The sequence below is a fragment of the Leucoraja erinacea genome, chromosome 2 (assembly GCF_028641065.1).
Source record: "Leucoraja erinacea ecotype New England chromosome 2, Leri_hhj_1, whole genome shotgun sequence".
Lineage (NCBI taxonomy): Eukaryota > Metazoa > Chordata > Chondrichthyes > Rajiformes > Rajidae > Leucoraja > Leucoraja erinaceus.
In genome coordinates this window covers 41,527,876-41,551,398 of record NC_073378.1, presented here as the reverse complement: position 1 = coordinate 41,551,398, position 23,523 = coordinate 41,527,876, and the positions used below count along the sequence as shown (strand labels likewise).

Here is a 23,523-nt window from a genome sequence, read left to right as displayed (position 1 = left end):
TTATTTCTTTTACTTTGCACATTTATATAGAACACTTTGACCGGTATTCACCTCTCCTCTCACTCCGGTCCCTATTGGCCCTGACCTTACTCTCTTATCCCTTCTCGAATTTTCCTTTCCTTTAATTCGGGAGTCTTTTGTAACTTTTCCAGTACTCACTTTCCCTTTAACACCATCTTTATACTCCCAATTTGTCAATCCCTCCCCCCCTCACTATTTAGTTTAAACCCACACGTGTAGCCCTAGAAAACCTGCCTGCTAGAATGTTGGTCCCCCTCCAGGTGTAACCGTCCCTTTTGTACCGGTCACCCTACCCTGGAAGAGACCCCAGTGGTCTATACAGCTAAATCCTTGCTCCCTGCACCAGCCCCCAAACCACACATTCAGATCCCCTATCTCCCTGTACCTGCCCTCACAATACAATACAATACAATATGGTTTATTTGTCACATTGCACATAAGTGCAAGTGAAATGAGGTAGCACGAGGTACTGGAAACAATCCAGAGATAACCACCCTAGAAGTCATGCTTTTCAGTCTTCTTCCTAACTCTAAATTCGCGTTGCAGAACCTCCTTCTTCTTCTTCCCAATGTCGTTTGTGCCCACGTGCGCAACTACTGCCGGCTGTAGTTCACCTTCCCTCTCGAGGACGTTCAGATGTCGGTTTGTGATATCTTTAACCCTGGCACCAGGGAGACAACAGACCATTCTCTAGTCTCAGCTGCCGCCACAGAATCTCCAGTCCGTACCTCGGACAATGGAGTCATCCACCACTATAGCTCTGCCTGATGTCAGTCTCGCCTCATCTCCTGGGTTGGAGCCACTGACCTGTCCACCTGTCGGACTGGAAGCGTCGACTGCCCTGCACTTGACGCTTACTCCTCGTTCTCACAGTCACCCTCCTTCACTCTTCCTGTAGCATTGGCATGACAACCGCACTGTAGGTCTTATCCACGAAACTCTCGTTATCTCGGATGGCCCTGAGGTCATCCAGCTGCTTCTCTATGCCCCAACATGGTCCTTCAGGAGCTGAACCTGGACGCACTTACCTCAGTTGTGGCGGCCAGAGACATCAGTGTCCCTGACCTCCCACATCCTGCAAGCCTCACACTGAATCTGTTCACCACGTCCCGTCCTCTCCAACTTTTTGCATAGTCTCCTCCCTCAGCCTCCTCGCCAAAGACTCGAGCCAAAGACTCGCACTTCCCTCACAAGGCACTTCCTTCACCAGGCGGCACCCCTCCCCCCAGTACAGTATAGTGCTAAAAATGGATGAAGTCAAACTAAAAGAGACGAACATTGTTAACATTCAAAATAAAATCTAATGGCAATTTGAAACAGCTTTGAAATTATAAAAGGAGTTCATCAGGTGCACTGAATCCTGATTATCCAAGCCCAGACTGGTATCTGGCCAGGAATGAATTATATGTTTTCTTTTGACATGACAAAAGGTCTGGCAGGCACATCGAAGAGCAGAGGCAAAATCTTTCCACGGCAGATTTGATATTTTTGTACAGTGTTTATGATAATTGTAGAAGCAGCAAGCAGATCTCAGATTTCCGTTCTGGTGCTTTATGATATCAAAGCTGCAATTCTGCTCTCCAAGATTGCCACTGAAGTCACAAACTGACATTGATCAAAGTATTTTTCTGGGGAAGAGCCGGAGTGGAACCCGGCCATACGCAAGATCCTGCAGTTTGTGATCTGCTGAGGGTAGCTGCCGAGCTTGGTCAGCATGGATGAGTTAGTTGAAAGGCCTGTTTCTGTGCTGTATGACTTGGTGATTGAATATTTTCATTTTCATCCTTTTGTAAACTCTTCTCCAACCATAAGTTGCTGCATAACCGCTTGGTTAAATTCCTTCATTTGGACGTATACAGCAGTAGAGGTGCGTTTCAGCAGATTGTACTGTTAGGATTGCAGAAAGGAGGTATTTATCTAAGAAACAACTATCAAATATTTGTGTGATCTTTTTAGAAATCAGCTGAAACATTGAAGAAAATGGAAAATCAAATATTTGTATCAAAAAAAGAACGTACATTCCAGCACCAAGATTCTCTACCTCCTTTACCTGTTCCCGTTCTCGAGGAAAGCTTGAAAAAATATTTAGATGCAGGTACCCTATTATCATAGTTTATGTCGTTTTATTTATGTTCATTTTATAATGGATGTCCATTGGAGAAAATAATCCCAATCTTTTCAAAGTTCCACTCAAGGCAAAAGTCATGAAAAAAATTAAACGCTACATCAGTAACTATGGGAATATTATTAATTTTGCTGTAACAAAATATTTAAGATAAATTCATTAATTTTGTATTTTTGTTTGTGCTGATCAGGTTTTGTTTTTCACCTTCAAGCCTGGGCTTCTGATTTCCCCCTGTCCTTTCTTCAGTGGTGCTTTAGTGTCATGTGTGCATTGCACAGTAAAATTCTCATTGAATAGATCATTAATGCACGCACCGCTATATTTACAAAAAGTTCAAAGTCTGGTCCATGTGCTTGATGTACTGGAACGGCTCCCAATCCCAGGCTACTGCTGGGCCTCCTACATTATTCTCGACTGGCTGGGCCACAAACCGGTGTGTCCCTTTCCTCGCCGACCGTTTTGTGTCCTGGGGGTGACCTGCAGCCGACCTTGAAAGCCTGGGAGGCAATAATTCTTGTGAAAACATCGTTCCACAGATGCCAGTGATTTCTAAATGTACCAATCTAATTGAATATTCCTCATTTATGTGAGTAGGTCTATGGAGGACACTATTTCCCTTTCACTACATTCAGCTCAGAATCATCTTGTTATTAAGAACACCCATACCAAGATGCTATTCATTAACTACAGCTTGGTCTTCAACACCATGATACTCAATAAGCTCATCTTAAAACTTTAACCTTCGGGGCTCCATATGGAAGAGTCAAGAGTGCTTAATTGCCATATACACTGTGAAAAGAACAATGAAATTGACTTCCAGCCTTCCTGCATGGCAGACCTCGGTCAGTTAGAATTGGTCCGAAACATTTTTCCACCCTGACCCTCAACACTGGTCCTCCTCATGTTTGTGTGGTGAGTTCCTTGCTCTACTCCCTATTTGTCCATTACTATGTGGCCAATTGCAGCACCAACCCAAACTTTAACTTCGTTGATGATACCACTGTTCAATAACAGTGAGATGGAGTACAGGAAAGACATTGAGAACCTAGCGTCATGGTGTCAGAACAGCAACTTAGACATTAATGCCAGCAAAGATGAAAGAGTTGGTGAGAAACAGGCTCGTGAACACAGCCCCATTCTCATCGACAGAGTTGGTGTAGAGATTGCTGACATCTTCAAGTTTCTAGGAATTCATATCACCAGAAATCTAACCTCGTCCCCTCACACTGATGTGGTAATCCAGAAAGTGAATCAACGTATTTACTATCTTAAGAATAGAAAGATTCAAAACATCCATAAGAATTCTCTTGAACCTTTCACAGCGCATCTGTAGCAGTATTTCTATGGGATGCATCTCAGCCTGATATGGCAAATGATTTTGTTTTGACTGCCAGAATCTGCAGAGAGCAGTGAACACAGTCCAGTCCATCTCAGGCTTGAAATTTGCTTTCATCTTCATTGCATCAAGAAGGCTGGAAATATAGCCAATGATGCTCGCAGCCCTGCCAGGGCCCCGTTCTCTCATCTGTACCCTCTGAGAGAAGATACAGGAGTTTGAAAGTCCGGATGTTCAGTCTTAGGACAACTTCTTCCACATGGCTATTAGATCCTGAACCAATCACCTCTTTCACACCTGATTGTTGTATAGTCTTTTTGCTGACTGGATAGCACGCAACAAAGGCACTTTTCACTGTACGCGTGGCTGTCCACGTGGCAATAAAATACTAAACTAAAGAAACCCCCTTCCTGGAGGTACTGTGGTGCAATTTTCCTCTGAACTCTACCTTGTTTGCTTATTGCATACTTGTACTTCAGTATTTTTACGCTACTTCAGATTGCACTGCAGACTTTGCACTTTTGTGTTATGCATTTATTATGTTAATCAATACCATGTATACTGTTTGCTTATGAACTTCATGTGAGCACAGAATTTCTTTGCATCCTGGTCTGTATGACTATGAATGATCATCATCTTATTAACTGTCTTGCTTGATGCCTTTCTTATTACACTGATTCAAGTGGTGTTTTGCATTAGATGTTACTGCCCTTCATGCTCAACAGAACCGTTCATTATTTGTGATCTAGAATTTTCCCATTGGTATTCATTCTATGTTGTAGGTATTTTAAGACCTGCATCTCTCCTGTCAGACACTCTGTATCTCAGGTTTAAAAATAACTTTAGTTATGTTTTGAAATATCCTGTAACTGCAAATACGGACACGCTGCCTTGAGACAGGAGGTGGGAATAGCATTTGGGCAATATTTTGATTGCATTGATAAAACGTGAATATTTGACTCTTGATTTTATCATCAGTTTGACTCAATTAGATATTCTCGCAACCCTAAGAATATTTATCTTCCCTCCTTTGGACATCTTCCTTAAACCACATTGGGCCATAATTGAGCTTGTTATCCTTATTTGTTTAAAAATGTCTATTTATGTTTAAACCTCTCTATACAATGGGTGTGATCCTATTTTAATAAGGATAATACATTTCATACTATTAAATCAGTGAATAAATGTTAAATCCTATTCCGAGTAGGTTTGTCAATATAAGCTGCAATTATACAGTTGAATTTAAAAAAAATTGTTTTAGTGAAGCCGTTTTTGAATGAAGAAGAACTTCAAAGGAGTACAGAAATTGTTAAAAGATTTGAAAAAGGAATTGGAAAACAACTACATCAAAAACTTCTGGAGAGGGCCAAAGTTCGAAGAAACTGGGTAAGCAAGAGCATACATGCTGTTTGGTATTATTCCACCAATGAAGTAGTATTGTAGGAGTGCATTTGGCTGGCTTCAGCTAATTTATTGCATATGTAATGCCTGCAGACTTTTTGTTACATATAATCACCTAGACATGTCTGGTTTCTCCTTTTATTCACACAGTTCTGCAAGTATCTACTATGATTTTTTTTTTTTCCCCTTCCCATCCCGACATTTTTTTTATTTCCCAGATTCTTGCATCCAGAGTTGACTGACCACCATCTGATACCAATGTAAAAGTACTGTGAATGTTAGAAATCTAAAATAAAACAAAAAATGCTGGAAATATTTAAATTCACGCACTTACTCCTACTCCAGCTTCTATTTTTAGTTTATTACACTGCTCCACCAAAGCTCAGTATTGGCATGAAGAATAATAGTTAAACTTCTAACTACCACTTTAGAATTTGAGTTATACGACCAGTACAGTTCAATGTTAATTAGTAACTCCGGCCATTGTAACACACAATTCTGGAGTCCAAAGCTTTCTTTCCTTCTTTATTTATGACATTTTATAAATCCTTATTTTATCTTTCCCCTTTCACCTTAAACATGTCTTCTGGTTATTGATTCCTCTACTCAGGGTAAATATCTCTGTGCATTCAACTCTGGGTAAAAAAACGCTACATTCTGATATTTTGTTTGAAACGTACCTTGTAAAAAAATTACATAAAGGTGCAGGGGTAGACCATTCTGCCCTTCGGGCCAGCACCGCCATTCAATGTGATCATGGCTGATCATCCCCAATCAGTACCACGTTCCTGCCTTCTCCCCATATGCCCTGACTCTGCTACCTTTAAGAGCCCTATCTAGCTCACTCTTGAAAGTATCCATAGAACCGGCCTCCACTGCCCTCTGAGGCAGAGAATTCCACAGACTCACAAGTTTCTGTGTGAAAAAGTGTTTCCTCATCTCGGTTCTAAATGGCTTACCCCTTATTCTTAAACTGTGGCCCCTGGTTCTGGACTCCCCCAACATCGGGCACATGATTTTGGCCTCTAATGTGTCTAAACCCTTACTAATCTTATATGTTTCAATAAGATAACCTCTCATCCTTCTAAATTCCAGAGTATACAAGTCCAGCCACTTCATTCTCTCAACATATCACAGTCCCGCCATCCCGGGAATTAAACCTTGTAAACCTACGCTGCACAGGCCCGTACGAAGCTTTTCAAAAAGGGGGGAGGCATGGCAGGATTACAAAAAACGTAATGTGAAATAATGTGTGCGCTGTGCACATCACAAGCGCGAAGCGTGAAGTCCCTCGATGCCAGGGTCCAGGGCCTGCTTAAGGGCCCTGAAAACTCTGGGGTTTTAGATTGTCTGATGCATTCGAAGCCTTATTTTGGAGTATTTTTGCACCAAATTTATGATCAATATTTCAGAAATGTACAGGAATCTGAGAGGTAGCTTTTGCACACAAAGGGTGCTGGGTGTATGTAACGAGCTGCCAGAGGAGGTAGTAGGCTGGGACTTTCCTAATGTTTAAGAGACATTTGGACACGTACATGAATAGGACAGATTTAGATGGATATGGGCCAAACGTGTGTGAGTGGGACTAGTTTAGATGGGACATGTTGGTCGGTGTGGGCAAGTTGGGCTGAAGGGCCTGTTTCCACACTGCATCATTCTATGACTAAAAAGTTAAGAAGAAAAATGCATGGAGATAAGTAGAACAGATTTGAAAGAGGAATGAAATGTAAAGGACGAGATATTTTTATGGGTGGAAAGGAACATAGGAAAGGAGGGGGGAGAGTGGGCTTGGGCAGATGGGTGAAGGGAAAATAGACACAAAGTGCTGGAGTAACTCAGTGGGTCAGGCAGCATCTGCGGAGAATTTGAATAGGTGACGTTTCACAGAGTGCTGGAGTAACTCAGCGGGTCAGGCAGCATCTCTGGAGAAAAGGTATAGATTACATTTCGGGTCAAGACCGTTCTTCAGTAATATTCATGATGTGCCATGCATAGACATTCCTGAATGTTACCCAAACCATCGTGAGCTACTTTGTGACGGTGCTTGCCCTCTCCTATAACGTCTCTGCTGCCTTGCGTGATGCAGGACAGGACACAAACTTTGGGACACGGTGTGAAGCTGTTGCAGTCTGTCCCAGCCTGGTAAAAACCTGGATAGAGTGGATTTGGAGAGGATGTTTCCACTACTGGGAGCGTCTAGGACCAGTGGCCACAGCCTCAGAATTAAAAGACATTCCTTTAGGAAGGAGATGAGCAGGAATCTCGTAAGTTAGAGGGTGGTGAACTGTGGAATTCATTGCCACAGACAGCTGTGGGAAGTCAAGTCAATGGACATTTTTCAGGAGGAGATTGATAGATTCTTGATTGATACGGGTGTCGGAGGTAATGGGGAGAAGGCAGGAGAATTGGTTTGAGAGGGAAAGATAGATAGTCATAGAGTGATACAGTGTGGAAACAGGCCCTTCAGCCCAGCATGTCTCATCTGCAGTAGTCCCACCTGCCCACGTTTGATCCATATCCCTCCGAATCTGTCCTATCCATGTACCTGTCTAACTGTTTCTTAAATGTTGTGATAGTCCCTGCCTCAACTACCTCCTTTGGCAGCTTGTTCCATACACCTACCACCCTTTGTGTGAAAAACATACCCCTCAGATTCCTATTAAATCTTTTGCCCTTCACCTTAAACTTATGTCCTCTGCTCCTCGATTCACTTACTCTGGGCAAAAGACATAACTATCCAAATCATGATTTTATACACCTCTATTAGATCATCTCTCATCCTCCTGTGCTCCATGAAATAGAGTCCCAGCCTACTCAACCTCTCCCTATATCTCTGACCCTCTAGTCCTGGCAACATCCTCGTAAATCTTCACTGTACCCTTTCCAGTTTGCTGACATATTTCCTATAACATGCTGCCCAGAACTGAATACAATACTCTGTATGCGGCCTCACCAACTTCTTATGCAACTGCAACATGACCTCCCAAATTCTATAATCAGCCTGACCCACTGAGTTACTCCAGCACTCTGTGAAACGTCATAGAACAGGGCAAGATTAGCAAGTTTGCTGATGATACAGAAGTGGGTGGTTTTGAAGATAGTGAAAGTGGTTGCGAAAGATTGCAGCAGGATCTGGATCAATTAGCCAGCTGGGCAGAGGAATGGTTGATGGTTGCAAAGTTCCTTGAAGGTCGTGTCGCAGGTATATCAGGTGGTCAAAAAGTATTTTGGCACTTGGCCTTCATCAGTCAGAGTATTGTGTATAGACGTTGAGAGATCTTTCCCTCCGGGGGTCAGTGGGGGTGGTGTGGGCCCAGTGGGGGTGGCGTGGGCCCAGCGGGGGTCAGAAAGGGTTGCGTGGGCCCAGCGGGGGTGGTGTGGGCCCAGCGGGGGTGGCGTGGGCCCAGCGGGGGTGGCGTGGGCCCAGCGGGGGTTGCGTGGGCCCAGCGATGGTCAGCGGGGGTGGCGTGGGCCCAGCTGGGGTCAGCGGGGGTGGCGTGGGCCCAGCGGGGGTGGCGGGGGCCCAGCGGGAGTGGCATGGGCCCAGTGGAGGGGGTGGCGTGGGGGCAGAGCGTGGACCCAGCGGGGGTGGCGTGGGCCCAACGGGGGTCAGCGGGGATGGTGTGGGCGGGAGATGGCTTGGGCCCCGGCGACGGGAGAACGGAGAACTGGCCGTTTCCAAAGTGGAAACGCTGATTTTTTTTTTCTTACTCTGGGTGGGGGGGAAAGGGGGGTGCGGTCGCATCCAGCGCACCCCCCCTTCGGACGGCCATGCTGCACTCCCCCAATAGCAAGAATGTCCTTAAATTAGGGGACCAAAACTGCACACAATACTCCAGGTGTGGTCTCACTAGGGCCCTGTACAACTGTAGATGGACCTCTTTGCTCCTATACTCAACTCCTCTTGTTATTTATTTATTTTTTTTTTAAAAATTATTTTTATTAGCAGTACAGTAAATCACATTAATACATCGCATATATCTTATTACATTATGTTGTACCACTTCATTTTTTGAGCTTTAAAAGAGAAAGAAATAAAAGAAGTAAGAAAAGTAAGCAAGAATCGTGAAGGTGCAGAAAAGTGTTGGGAGAAAAGAACCCCTTAGGGAAGGAATTAGAGAAGGAAGCAAAGAAAATAATTAAGACCCTAGAAAGAAAGGAAAAAAAAGGAAAAAAGGAAAATCAGTCGCTCTATTGTAACACAAAACTCCGCAAAAAAGGATCTACCAACCATGTTTTTATTAAAAATGTATTTTATACCCCCCATTACCCGGTCCTGGTAGCCTTTATATTTTAACTTATTATTGCACCTTAGCTTGTAATAGTTCCATAAATGCAGACCACGTCTTTTGGAAGTGATCTGCTTTACCTGCTAGGAGGAGTCTCATCTCTTCCAAGTGTAATGTTTCGAACATGTTTGAAATCCACATTTTTGTTGTTGGTATTGGAGCATTTTTCCAAAATTTAAGTATAAGCTTTTTTCCGATTATTAGCCCATAATTAAGTAAGTTCTTTTGAAACATATTTAATTCAGGGTTAGCTTCCGATATTACAAAAAATGATCCATTCTACTCTAGGTAGAAGTTTTGTTTTAAATAATTTTGTAAAGATTTCAAATATTTCGTTCCAGAATTTTTGAATTTTTGTACAGAAAACAAAAGAGTGCGCTATGTTAGCTTCTTGTACCTGACATTTGTCACAAATGGGTGAGACATTGGGGAAGAGTTTATTTATTTTAGATTTTGAATAATATAGTCTGTGTAATGTTTTATATTGGATTAGAGTATGTCGTAGGCTGATCGAGCATTTATGCACATATCTTAAGTGTTTATCCCAGCTCTCTTTTGAAATTTTTATAGCTAATTCTTGTTCCCAACTCCTCTTGTTATGAAGGCCAATATGCCATTCGCTTTCTTCACTACCTGCTGTATCTGCATGGTTACTTTCATTGACTGATGAACAAGGACCACCAGATCCCATTGTACTTCCCCTTTTCCCAACTTTGCACCATTTAGATAATAATCTGCCTTCCTGTTTTTGCTACCAAAGTGGATAACCTCACATTTATCCACATTAAACTGCATCTGCATGCATCTGCCCACTCACCCAACCTGGCCACGTCACCCTGCATTCTCATAGCATCCTCCTCACAGTTCACACTGCCACCCAGCTTTGTGTCATCTGCAAATTTGCTAATGTTACTTGTAATTCTTTCATCCAAATCATTGATGTATATTGTAATTAGCTGCGGTCCCAGCATCGAGCCTTGCGTTACCCCACTAGTCACTGCCTGCCATTCTGAAAGGGACCCGTTGATCCCTACGCTTTGTTTCCTGTCTGACAACCACTTCTCTATCCATGTCAGCACTCTACCCCCAATACCATGTGCCCTAATTTTGCCCACTAATCTCCTATGTGGGACCTTATCAAATGCTTTCTGAAAGTCCAGGTACACTACATCCACTGGCTCTTCCTTGTCCATTTTCCTAGTTACATCCTCATAAAATTCCAGAAGATTAGTCAAGCATGATTACCCTTCCTAAATCCATGCCGACTCGGACCGATCCTGTTACTGCTATCAAAATATGGATAGACCCCAGAAAGTAATTAAAATAGTCTTTTTTTTTTTAATAACAATTTACCAACATTTGGTACATTATCAATAATTTTCCATATTTGCTGATTAAATTTTTTGACTGTTGTGCAACGTGGTCTGTAAAACATAGTGTCTTATTCTGGTACAATAAATTGAATCTACAAGTAAAATATATCTCTGGGTAAAATACCTAAAGTGCCCCTCTAGTTAATTTTCAATTGCAAACTATGGTTGATCTTACCAGATTGTGAGTGTATTACTTTTTAAAGATTTTAGAGGATGACTACTCCTGTTCTATTTCTTTCCATCAGCTTGAGGAATGGTGGCTAATCAGTGGCTATTTGGAGGTCCGAATGCCATCAATGTTGAACGTAAACTTTGGAGGACCTGGTCCTTACCTTGAACATTTTTGGCCACCGAAAGAAGGCACACAGCTTGAACGAACAGCAATAGCTGTTTACCATACCCTGCAGTTTTGGAAGCTACTTAGGAAGTAAGATGCACATAAGAAAATAATTTAAGCACATATTATGTTGAAAAGTGCAGTAAAATAATGTATAATCTCATTTTCTGAGGGGTTCAGTTCTTCACCGATCACAATTGGTCACAATTTTAGGGTGGACTGGGCTCTCGCTTAACTTTTTTTCCCTGTTGCAGCCGGGCAACCTTGGCAGCTTTTTACGTTGCCAAATGACAGTTTAGGTGGTCATTTAAGATGGCTTGCATGACGCGTGCTCGGACGAATTGGGTAGTTACCAGTCGGAATTATGCTCAATGAAGCATTCACATATTATTTCTGCTTCAAATAAAGTCACAAACTAACATATTCACCAACCAAGACATGATATATACCACAATGACATGCAGCAAAATTATAATACCGTATCTCAACTCTGTTTACACATTGCAATTAATGAAATTTTTATTATTTCTTTCCACTTCCAAACAAAAATGTGGTTGGATTATTTAGCGTATGATCAACCTGTGCCAATAAATCCTGGACCTTGATAACATACAAGCTTAACCATGCACACTACAGATTGATGCAAGCATGTTTCTGTGAAGGACCGAAAATTGTCATGACATGGCCATAGCATGGGTCGTTATTGCTATTGGTACAGAAGCACTCTCGCTTCCCACATAATTAATCCACAACAAAATATACAGGTTGCAAGGAATTTTCTAAAGGCATTTTATGATAATAGCTGTTAAAACTAACTATACCCATCTGACAGGTTAAACATTACACTAACTAACAAGAAATGGCCAAAGGACATAAATGCAGCAAATGTTCTTTTGGTAATATAGTTAAAGGTGCCAAGGCGCCACATTACCGGACATTCTTATTAGATGTACGTGTTGTGAACAACAATGAAGATACCCAGTTTTGTAAGCAACAATTAAAAAAAAAAATTGTTGATAAACGCTTTTTCCATCATTCCCACTTCAGAATTAACGTTAAAATTTCAACTGAAATATCTCCTGACCAAATTTGTGATGTATATGACTGACTAGAAGTAAAACCTGGATAAATCCAACGTATAGTTATGAATGTTGCTCATTAAATAACTACAGTACTGATACTCCATATTAACAGCATTGATTTGCCATTAAAATGAATTCTGTAATAACGTGTCAACGGTAGTAGTGACAATCGAACACTGCGGTTTTAATGTTTCGCATGTTCACAATTTAATTAATCCATCTTTATGGACTAAAACAAATAATAACATTGGGAATTAAAACACATTTGATTGCATTCCGTTATCAAATATAGTCAATGTTAGCTCTGAAGACATTTCCAGCACAATAGGGTCGGGAGGGGCGGTGTGAATCAGTGCAGGATGGATAGGTGGCGGTGGGGGGAGGGGGGCTTGAGAAGGCAATCGGTGCGATTTGGATGGATTGAGGCAGGGGAATTAGTGCATGTTGGTTGGAGTAGGTAAAATTGTGAGGGGAGAGGGCGAGGGATGACAGTGGGGTTGAATGGGGGGAACTGTGCAGGATGGATGGGGGGGCAGTGCAGGATGAAGGGGTGTAGCAGTGCAGGATGGATGGGAAGGGGGGGTCAGTACAGGATGAATTGGGGGACCTGTGTGGGATTGATGGGGAGTGGTAGGAGAATCAATGCGAGGTGGATAGGGAGATCAGTGCAGGGTGAATAGCTGGGAGGGGCTGGACGCGGGGAGTTGGTGAGGAGGGGAGCACAGGGGATGTCAGTGAGGACTGAATAGAGGCAGGAATGGGGATCAGTGCAGGATGGAGAGGAGGGGTCTCAGGATAAGGATAGTGGAGGGGGGCGTACGAGAGAGAGAGAGAGAGAGAGAGAGAGAGAGAGAGAGAGAGAGAGAGCGAGGAAGGGGCAGAGGAGGTGGGAAGGAAGGCCAGCGCTCCTTGGACAACACTGGCATCATCACTGCCTTGGCTGTCCCTGTCAGGCATGGAAATCGCTATCAAAATATGGAGGGGACAGGGGGACTGAATATCTTGGTGCGCACACACACACGCGCACACGAACACACGCACACACACACACACACACACACACACACACACACACACACGCGCACACACACGAGGCTTCGGAGGCCCTGTGAACGGTAATTTCAGTTCAATCCAGCGCTAAATGCAGTTCAACACTGCCTGTCTCGCCTACAGCCTTGTCTCAATCCAGACAGGGCTGTAGGTTAACCTGGCGGGATAGGCAGAGTTGAGCTGGGTTTAGCGCTGCTTCTCTGCGCTGGCTGTGGGCCTGGGCACACCGCGCCCATCTGACTCCTGACGTCTCTGGCCACCCTTGGGCGTAGGGGGGGGGGATGGTCCAGTGGCGGTTCGGCAGTGATTGCATCGCCGGAGACCAGGATCGATCCTGGCTGTGGTGAAGGTCTGCCGAGAGTGTTTTAGCACGTCTCCCTCCTCCAATCACCGCGCTCTATCCTCAGTCCCACCCTACCCCCTTACTTCCGCCTCTGACCGACACCTCCCTCCTCCAAGGGTTTGTTTTGAAAGCGCCGTTGGCGGAGTGGCAAGCAGTGGCCGTTATCAGGCCGGGCGGGGTGCAGGAGGAGGAGGAGATGGAGCCGCCGGCACTGCTACTGTGAGGGGCCCGTCATTCGCTCCAACCCTCCGTCACGCCACACTTAGCATCTTTCCCACAACCGTCACCGACACAAAACGTCACGTTTCTTTTCTCCAGAGATGCTGCCGGACCCGCAGAGTTACTCCAGTTTTTTGTGTCAATCTTTGGTATCAACCAGTATCTGCGTGCCAAGCTGGGAAAAATGACTCGCCGTTTAGGTTGCCCGGCGGCACTTTGGGTGGTCAGTGGCACCCGGGCAACCACTAATGTCAAGCCCTGGTGGATGGATGAACTTGCTTTGAGAATAATTTCTAATTTTAAGAGCTACTAGACTAAGTGGGAACCGTTGGGTCCCAGTATCACACAGGAGGGCTGGTCATCCAACGCAATATTCCACCTCTCCACCAATTCTAATATTGGTGGCCAGTTGGGGGGGGGGGCTTTCTGGAGCGCTAGTATGGGTTTTGTGGGCTGAAGGGACTAGTTTCCAGAGGGCTAGTATGCAAATTGTGCGCAAAATGGATTCTTGGGCTGGCGTCTCAGTCAATCAACTCATGGCTGGTGGGCTGGTAGTTGACTCACGGCTAATCCTTGAAATTCTATTTCAAGCAGGGTATAAGGCCTCCAAATTCAAGTGCAGTTTCTTACCACTTCTAGCAGGGTGCAAGGCCACCAAAATCAAGTGCAGTTTCATACCATTTGAAGTAGGGTGCAAAGCCTCTCCCTCCTCCATCTTGCAGAGACTGAGCCACACCCACATTTCCGGGTTTTATACCCCCCCCCCCCCCCCCCCCCCCCCCCCCCCCCACTGGAAAAGGTGTGGCTTTCACGGAGTGATTGACAGGAGAGAGATTCTCAACACTTTTTTAAAAACTAATAAGACTTATTTTTCATTGATGGGAAAAATTCTCTGCACCTGCTCAGCGGAGGGGGACTGAGTAAGATGACCAAAAATCACAGCCGTAAGTGGTAGCATTTTATCTAAAATCAATATACAGTGCAAACAGGAAGTAAGTGCATTTACAGTAGTGCCTTTTAACTTCAAGCCAAAGCACCCAAGCCACCATTTGCAGTTAGTGCCTTTCAACTTCAAGCCAATGCATCCAAGCCATTAATTATACTGATTAAATTATACTTATTGAACTTAAATTCTAAATTCGTATAATTTCATCAGTATAAATGTACAATATTTATCAATGAAATATTTTGGACTTTGGGTTTACATTTAAATTTGCATATCCTATTCTGGAGCGTAATGTGTTTACTGTGCAGCTGAAACATACAGTGTATATTGATTGCTTTTATCAGATTTAGTTAATCCAATTTATTTAAATATGGTCACCATTCCACACCTTACTCTTAACACTCGCTCGGTATGATGAGCAATAGTTATTGCATGTTTTATGTCAAACTGATATTTTTGGAAATGATTGTGTTACACATGATATTACTGTGTTACCTAAGGGTTTGATTCTTAAGAAGTGTGGGTCAGCTGAGTTTCTGTAAATATAAACCAAAACCGTAATCACAGATTATGGAAGACCTGGCTTGCAAAATTCCAATTTTACACAAATGCTCCCAGACTCTGCTATTATGGAATAGTATTTACATTTTTTTCACAAGGAACCATTGCAGAGATAACCCATAGAAATAGCTAATGACTTTGCAAATTCATCAGGTGAGATCAAATGACACAAACCTTGAGCCATCTCTGGTAACGGACAATAGCTTTCTCACTGATAAGCAGATCAGCTCCCACCTCTCTCCATTTGGGCTGTATTTAGACAAACATTCGTCGCAGTTTATTTGTTTGTGATATAAATTGATGTGGGGGTTTATTTCCCAATGTGAAGTGGTGCTAGCAAGTCTTATAAAGCATTATCTTTGTCACTGCAGTTGTTTTATGTACATGAGATGAACTAGCTCTTTCTTTGTATTTATTTTCCAAAGGCAATGCTTGGCTGTACATAAAGCTGGTGGTGTGCCACTAGATATGAATCAATTTCGTATGCTGTACAATACCTGCAAAATACCTGGAGTAACCAGAGATTCCCTTGTCAACTACTTTAAAACAGGTAATTGTTCCCATCAAAATTGTTCCCAGGTAATTGTTCCCTTCAGCTCGTTCAAACAGCAAGTGGTATCAACATTTCAAGGGTGTAGCATTTTGGGGTCATATTGTGTTGTAATGTGGCAAACTGAGAACAATGATTCTGCTAATGTTAGATGACACACTTAAAATTCATCTTTGGTAATCTATCAGGTAATTTCTCTCTACACAAAAATGTGCATATACCAGTAATACCATGTCTTCCAATCTAGCAGAAATAAAGTTAATAAAAGAAAAGAAGGTTTACAGATTAACTGTGAATTTGAGGATTGTCTCATGAGACAACCCATAAAACCACGAAACAATGTGCAGACAAGTCTGTTTGCGTGTGTGCCGAACAATAAAACTAAAGCAAAATTATTTTGTCTTGCATTGAACTCTGAGACAAGGCAAATAAACTGGAGGAAGTATGGCAACTGGACCAGAATCCAGCTCTGAAACTTCAGTAATAAAAGTTAGTGTACTAAGTCTGATGCTTTTGTTTTGCATGGTAGGATGAGGACATTGGTTGGTGTACCAGAAAGAATACCAAGCACTAATGTATTTTAAAGGATTATGAGCAAATATTTGAACAATACATATTAAATGGGAGTGGAGAGGAAAACACAAGGATGCAATGGATACATTCAGAGAAATAAGAATTGAATGGTGATCTTGTGAATTACAAAATTGAATGAATACATTTGCATTGCAGTAAAGTGTTCACAGTGAAAATATTGAATAATCTGTACATGTAGAAGTGTCTTGCTCACTTATAATTTGTTGGCTTTAAGTTTTTTAATTTAACATAGAAATATAGAACATAGAAATTAGGTGCAGGAGTAGGCCATTCGGCCCTTCGAGCCTGCACCGCCATCCAATATGATCATGGCTGATCATCCAACTCAGTATCCCGTACCTGCCTTCTCTCCATACCCTCTAATCCCCTTAGCCACAAGGGCCACATCTAACTCCCTCTTAAATATAGCCAATGAACTGGCCTCGACTACCCTCTGCGGCAGAGAGTTCCAGAGATTCACCACTCTCTGTGTGAAAAAAGTTCTTCTCATCTCGGTTTTAAAGGATTTCCCCCTTATCCTTAAGCTGTGACCCCTTGTCCTGGACTTCCCCAACATCGGGAACAATCTTCCTGCATCTAGCCTGTCCAACCCCTTAAGAATTTTGTAAGTTTCTATAAGATCCCCTCTCAATCTCCTAAACTCTAGAGAGTATAAACCAAGTCTATCCAGTCTTTCTTCATAAGACAGTCCTGACATCCCAGGAATCAGTCTGGTGAACCTTCTCTGCACTCCCTCTATGGCAATAATGTCCTTCCTCAGATTTGGAGACCAAAACTGTACGCAATACTCCAGGTGTGGACTCACCAAGACCCTGTACAACTGCAGTAGAACCTCCCTGCTCCTATACTCAAATCTTTTTGCTATGAAAGCTACCATACCATTCGCTTTCTTCACTGCCTGCTGCACCTGCATGCCTACTTTCAATGACTGGTGTTCCATGACACCCAGGTCTCGCTGCATCTCCCCTTTTCCTAGTCGGCCACCATTTAGATAATAGTCTGCTTTCCTGTTTTTGCCACCAAAATGGATAACCTCACATTTATCCACATTATACTGCATCTGCCAAACATTTGCCCACTCACCCAGCCTATCCAAGTCACCTTGCAGTCTCCTAGCATCCTCCTCACAGCTAACACTGCCCCCCAGCTTAGTGTAATCCGCAAACTTGGAGATATTGCCTTCAATTCCCTCATCCAGATCATTAATATATATTGATGCATATATTTATGCATACAGCCTTTTACAACTGTATTTTAATGTTGGCAAAATAATGTCTGATGTTTAAACTCTTCCTTTTAATGTCTATATAGAAGCTGAAGGTCCAAGCCCCTCTCATTTAGTGGTCCTTTGTCGTGGACGAGCATTTGTGTTTGATGCCTTGCTTGACAATCAAATCCTCACACCGCCAGAGCTTCTCAGGTGCTTATTTGCAGTTTCTCTTTAAACCACATTTGCTTAACTGATGTGTTATAGATTATCCTTATTTAACATTCATAATGTGCGCACATTGAACTATATCTCCAGGAAATTTTACGTAGGTAATGAATGCTTCAGGGAAGATTATTACTGCATAACTAATAAGCAACAATACTTGAGTATCTGCTGTGATTTTATTAAAAGTATATATTATGGAGATTAACTATTTTGTAGCCTACGATTTAACAAGACAAGGCATCTAATATCTCTGGAATTAAGTACATTTGTCTTTCGAGGTTTTGTTTTTAATTTGCGATTCAGTGGTAGCATTCTTTCCCTGACTTTCTAGGTTGCGGGAATAAGTTCCTGGGATTCAAGCATAATTCGGATTGATTGACAATGCAGATGTTTAACTGATGACAATGCAGGAAGCAGGATGTGCTGCACAGATGGTGTACTGTCTTGGATTAAGTGTTAAAATGAAGTTCTAACTTTTTTTCAGATAGAATCAAATATGTACCTGTTTTTGTGTGACAGAATTATAATCTTTTGACCAAATCAGCATGAAGTAATGAACATTATACTGAGAGCTTTGCAATTTACTGATTTAGATTTAGCTTTCATGCTGTGAGCAGACATTTTATTTATTTAAAAATTCTTCAGAAAAATTTAGTTATTTGAAAAATCCACTATATATCCTGTTCGATTAATATGTATTTGATACACGCTTAGGTCAAAGTACTTGTGCCATCTAACATCTTCAATTAATAAAAAAATCCTGGAATAACTCAGTTGAAAAGGCAGCATCTCTGGATCCAGAGAAGCTACCTGTCCCGCTGAGTTGCTCCAGCATTTTGTGTCTATCTTCGATGTAAACTAACATCTGCAGTTCCTTCCTACACATTTTCAATTAATAGTTGACCTTGGGTTTAGCTTCCAGTTAAGCGCTCATCCTTGTGTTCAAATCTATATGGTTGCCACTCGTTGCTTCCTTCTTCCAAAACCATACCCTCAGATACCTCTGGTCTTCTGGCTCCTTAAGCATGCCAAATGTAGTCCTCCTACCACTGGTGCCCATGGTTTCAACTTCCAAAGCTCTACGTTTTAAATATATTCTCAAATATTCTCACTGTCTCTAACCTTCTTTAAGGCCATCTTGAATACCTAGCTCTTTGGTTATCTCTTTGATGCATCAGTTTTTAGTTTACTTGTTCTTTTTTTGAATTCTTCTTGGTATTAATCCTGTGAAACCTTTCAAAATGTGTTTGATTTGCACAGAGTGCCACATGGGTGAAGCTGGCAGGATTGTTGTGAATTTGCAACTTTCAGATTTTTAACTGATGTACAAAGCCAATGAAATCAGTGTGGAGCATCTTCACATGAATGATCAAACGCTATTTCTGTTTCCTTTGCATATTGTGTAAAATATATCAGCTTTGGACTGGACTTTCTGGCCTGCCAGCATCAATATCCATCCTTCTCCTCCTTCCGCCTGAAGAAGGGTTTCGGCCCGAAACGTCGCCTATTTCCTTCGCTCCGTAGATGCTGCTGCACCCGCTGAGTTTCTCCAGCATTTTTGTGTACCTTCCATCCTTCTCTTAGTTGTTTAACAGGAAACCATGGCTTCTCGTACACCAGTCCTTTTTATCTTGCTATTCTTTCTTCCATTATGAAGTAATACTTCCACCCTCAGCATTTCCCTGTGGTAGTGCTGGTCAAAAACAATGCTGGCAAAATAACTAAATTTTGCTCAAACTTCAATGGCACAGTATTGATCAGTCTTCTACACTTCACAATTTATTTCTTTATAATTATTACATTGGCAACTAACATTTTTGAAATATTTAATTGAGCTAAGTGCTGAAAGTTGTATATGGTAACATAATTATTTATGATAACTATTAGATCTCTAGTTCATTTTCGTCTGTTCATTTAGACAACTCACATATATCAGGGAATGCTGTAACAATGAAGCAGAAGGGCCAGGTGTGTCAGCATTAACTGCTGAGGACAGAACACGGTGGGCAAAGGTTTGTGCGCTACAATGCTGAGAACTATATTCTGCACTCGGTATCTTTCCCTTTGATCCACGTGTTGTACTTGAATTTGGCTTGATTGTATTTATGTATAGTATTATCTAATTTAATTAAACCATGCAATGGATGTAGCAGAAAGGGATAATTATTTATACTAACAAGCAGGTAACTCCGATACACATAGATAAATGCTTACTTTCTGTCATGAAGGATTCTTAAGCTTATTGTAAAAATAAACTCTTCTATTTCTAATGGTTTTAACATTTTGTTACAGACACGGGAACATCTAATTAGCCTGGATCCCAAAAATGTGACTATCTTGGACCAAATTCAGAGCTCATTGTTTATACTATCATTGGATGATGCTAGCCCCCATGCAACACCGGATGATTACTCTGAAGTGAGAAGATAAACATCAATTATTGATTACAAAGTTATGTTTGCTTTGGGATTTTGTTGAATAAAACTTTAAATTAAAGCAAAAATAAAAGATTAAAAAATGGGGATTAAGTTTAAAAGAAGCAGAAATGTTGCACTCACTCAGCATGTCGAGCATCTGTGGAAAGAGAAACAGAGTTAACATTTGAGACTTTCCATCAGAACTGGGAAAGAAATAAACTTTATTTTAAGTAGCAGATAAAGTTGAGAAGAGATAAATAGATAAAGGAGTAGGGTGAGAGCAAATAATTTAATGTAGCAGTTAGTATCAAATAATGCTTCTTTGCCTGTGTAATGTGTTGCTAATAGCAAGATATTTTAGGACATGTCCAGCAGGTTAGACTATTACTAAAGATGGGAGAAAAGAAAACTGGGCCAAAATTTACAGAAATAACCAGTTCTGATACAAACAAAAAGAAAGAGTAAAGTGAAGAATTCTATATTTGGTCCTGAATACTAAATCTTGTCCGGAGGATGTTGTTCCTCAAGCGTGTGCTGGGCATTGTTGTAATAAACGCTTGGCGGCACGGTGGCGCAGAGTTGGAGTTGCTGCCTTACAGCGAATGCAGCACTGGAGACCCAGACCCTGACTATGGGTGCTGCCTGTATGGAGTTTGTACGTTCTTCCCGTGTCCTGCGTGGGTTTTCTCCGAGATCTTCAGTTTCCCCCCACACTCCAAAGACACACAGGTTTGTAGGTTAATTGGCTTGGTAAATGTAAAAAAAAATGTCCCTAGTGGGTCTAGGATAGTGTTAATGTGCGGGGATCGCTGGGCGGCGCGGACCCGGTGGGCCGAAAGGGCCTGTTTCTACGCTGTATCACTAAACTAAAGTTGGAGGCCACAAATAGATAAGTTGCAATGGGATGGTGAATTAAAGTAGGCAGCTCATCCTGACCTGTCTGGCTGCGGCATCCTGCTCTCTCTTTCTTTCCGACTTAGTAGGTTCACCAGACTGATTCCTGGGATGTCAGGACTGTCTTATGAAGAAAGACTGGATAGACTTGGTTTATTCTGTCTAGAATTTAGGAGATTGAGAGGGGATCTTATAGAAACTTACAAAATTCTTAAGGGGTTGGACAGGTTAGATGCAGGAAGATTGTTCCCGATGTTGGGGAAGTTCAGAACAAGGGGTCACAGCTTAAGGATAAGGGGGAAATCCTTTAAAACCGAGATGAGAAGAACTTTTTTCACACAGAGAGTGGTGAATCTCTGGAACTCTCTGCCACAGAGGGTAGTTGAGGCCAGTTCATTGGCTATATTTAAGAGGGAGTTAGATGTGGCCCTTGTGGCTAAGGGGATCAGAGGGTATGGAGAGAAGGCAGGTACGGGATACTGAGTTGGATGATCAGCCATGATCATATTGAATGGCGGTGCAGGCTCGAAGGGCCGAATGACCTACTCCTGCTCCTAATTTCTATGTTTCTATGATATTTGGATATTAAACAAAATCATAACTAAGCAGCCCTTAATCCATTTTAGTTTATTTTACTTTTTGTAGGCATGTTTATCAGCCGTAACTGGAAACCCAACTGTACGATGGGGTGACAAGTCGTATAATTGTCTCAGTTACTCCAATGGAACGCTTGGTTCAAATTGTGATGTAAGTGAGGCGAAGAAAAAATGTTTTTCGTATGTAGAATGTTATATCTGCAAAAGCAGTTGCTAAACATAAAATAATCTCAATGCATGAACTGGATGGTCAATTAATTTGGTGAATTGGTTCAGAGAGTAATGTTGAACAGGAGTGGAAGAAGATTTCTTGCTCAACTTTACTCCATGGGCCTTGGTTTGTATCTTGCTCTCTCTGATAATGCACCACTGTGCTTTTAAAAAGATAATTGGCCCTCTGGGAATTTGTTCTACCAGAAATGCTTGTTTTAAATTTTGTCACACTGATGTAACACTAAACCTCTTCAGTTTAATATTTTCAATTTAATACCGAGAAACGTGAGGTGTTGCATTTTGGAAAGTCTTAACATTAGCAGGACTTACACAGTGAATGGTAGGGCTCTGGGGAGTGTTGTACAGCAGAAGGATCTAGGAGTGCAGGTGCATGGTACCTTGAAGGTCGAGTCGCAGGTCGATAAGGTGGTCAAAAAGGCTTTTGGTACATTGGCCTTCATCAATCACAGTATTGAGTATAGAAGTTGGGAGGTCATGTTGCAGTTGTATAAGATGTTGGTGAAAGACTACATTCAGTTCCTGGCACCATGTTATAGGAAATATGTTGTCAAGCTGCAAATGGTAGAGGCGATTTATGAGGATGTTGCTAGGACTAGAGGGTCTGAGCTATAGGGATAAGTTGAGTAGGCTGGGACTATTTCCTGGAGCACAGGAGAATGAGGGGTGATCTTATAAAGGTGTATAAAATCAAGAGAGGAATAGATCGGGTAGAGTAGGTGAATCAAGGACCAGAGGACATAGGTTTACGGTGAAGGGAAAAGATTTATTAGGAATCTGAGGGATATCATTTTCACACAAAGGGTGGTAGGTGTATGGAACAAGCTGCAAAAGGAGGTAGTTGAGGCTTGGACTATCCCAACGTTTAAGAAGCAGTTAGACAGGTACATATATAGGACAGGTTTGGAGAGATATGGACTAAATACAGGCAGGTGGGACTAGTGTAGCTGGGTCATGTTGGCCGGTGTGGGCAAGTTGGCCCAAGGGCCGGGTTCCACACTAATCCATATATATTCCAGCACTGTTTGTCCATCTGATAATCTTAATATAATGCAAATTTAGAGTAATTAGTTTAATTGTTAGCAGTACTACCTTATTAGTGCCTGTTTTAACATATGTTTTTTTGATTTTATGTTGCCCCAGCATTCTCCATATGATGCAATGGTCATGGTTTCCTTGTGTTATTATATTGATCAAACTCTGAAGTTAGATGAAGGCAAATGGAAGGTATGTGTCAAATGTACGCAAGGGCACCACGGTTGCATTCATCTCGGCATGCATGCTTCTATTGAACTGAATTTTATCTGACCTTATCTCTTAACAACGAAAGAACCATTTTTCTTTCAATTAATTTCTTCAAGTTTACATGATATAAAATTAAGTTTATTATGTGTATATCACATAAATAATTCAAATTACATGTCATCCAATTTGAAGTTTGAGCTAATTTTTATGAGACGTAAGCTATTCCTAGGAAGTATTTTCTCAGCATTTCATTGATTTGATATCTTTTAATTATGTGCAAGAGAAATTACATTTCTTCACCACGGAAACAATTTTCCATCCTCTCAATGCCTTAGATACTTTATTACATTCTAACAAACAGAGCTTCACACTTTGCTAACAATAATGGAGCATTAGAATTCTGCTCGATCCACCAGGGGGTTGCAATGGAATGTCGATTACCATTTTGCTATTGAGCTACCCATCTGCTGGGAGCAAC

General features: G+C 41.9%; 1 protein-coding gene across 2 annotated transcripts in view; it reads left to right on the top strand.

Annotated features, from left to right (window-relative positions):
- crot (carnitine O-octanoyltransferase) overlaps positions 1 to 23,523 on the top strand; it is a 53,795-nt gene that overhangs the window by 8,250 nt on the left and 22,022 nt on the right. For both annotated transcript variants that reach the window (XM_055655644.1, XM_055655638.1), the window contains exons 2-10: positions 1,978 to 2,116; positions 4,744 to 4,868; positions 10,791 to 10,972; positions 15,509 to 15,633; positions 17,539 to 17,647; positions 19,581 to 19,674; positions 19,955 to 20,080; positions 21,619 to 21,720; positions 22,944 to 23,027. In XM_055655644.1, the coding sequence (XP_055511619.1) occupies positions 2,002 to 2,116; positions 4,744 to 4,868; positions 10,791 to 10,972; positions 15,509 to 15,633; positions 17,539 to 17,647; positions 19,581 to 19,674; positions 19,955 to 20,080; positions 21,619 to 21,720; positions 22,944 to 23,027 (1,062 nt within the window). In that variant the 5' untranslated portion in view covers positions 1,978 to 2,001. The remainder of the gene's footprint in view (positions 1 to 1,977; positions 2,117 to 4,743; positions 4,869 to 10,790; positions 10,973 to 15,508; positions 15,634 to 17,538; positions 17,648 to 19,580; positions 19,675 to 19,954; positions 20,081 to 21,618; positions 21,721 to 22,943; positions 23,028 to 23,523) is intronic.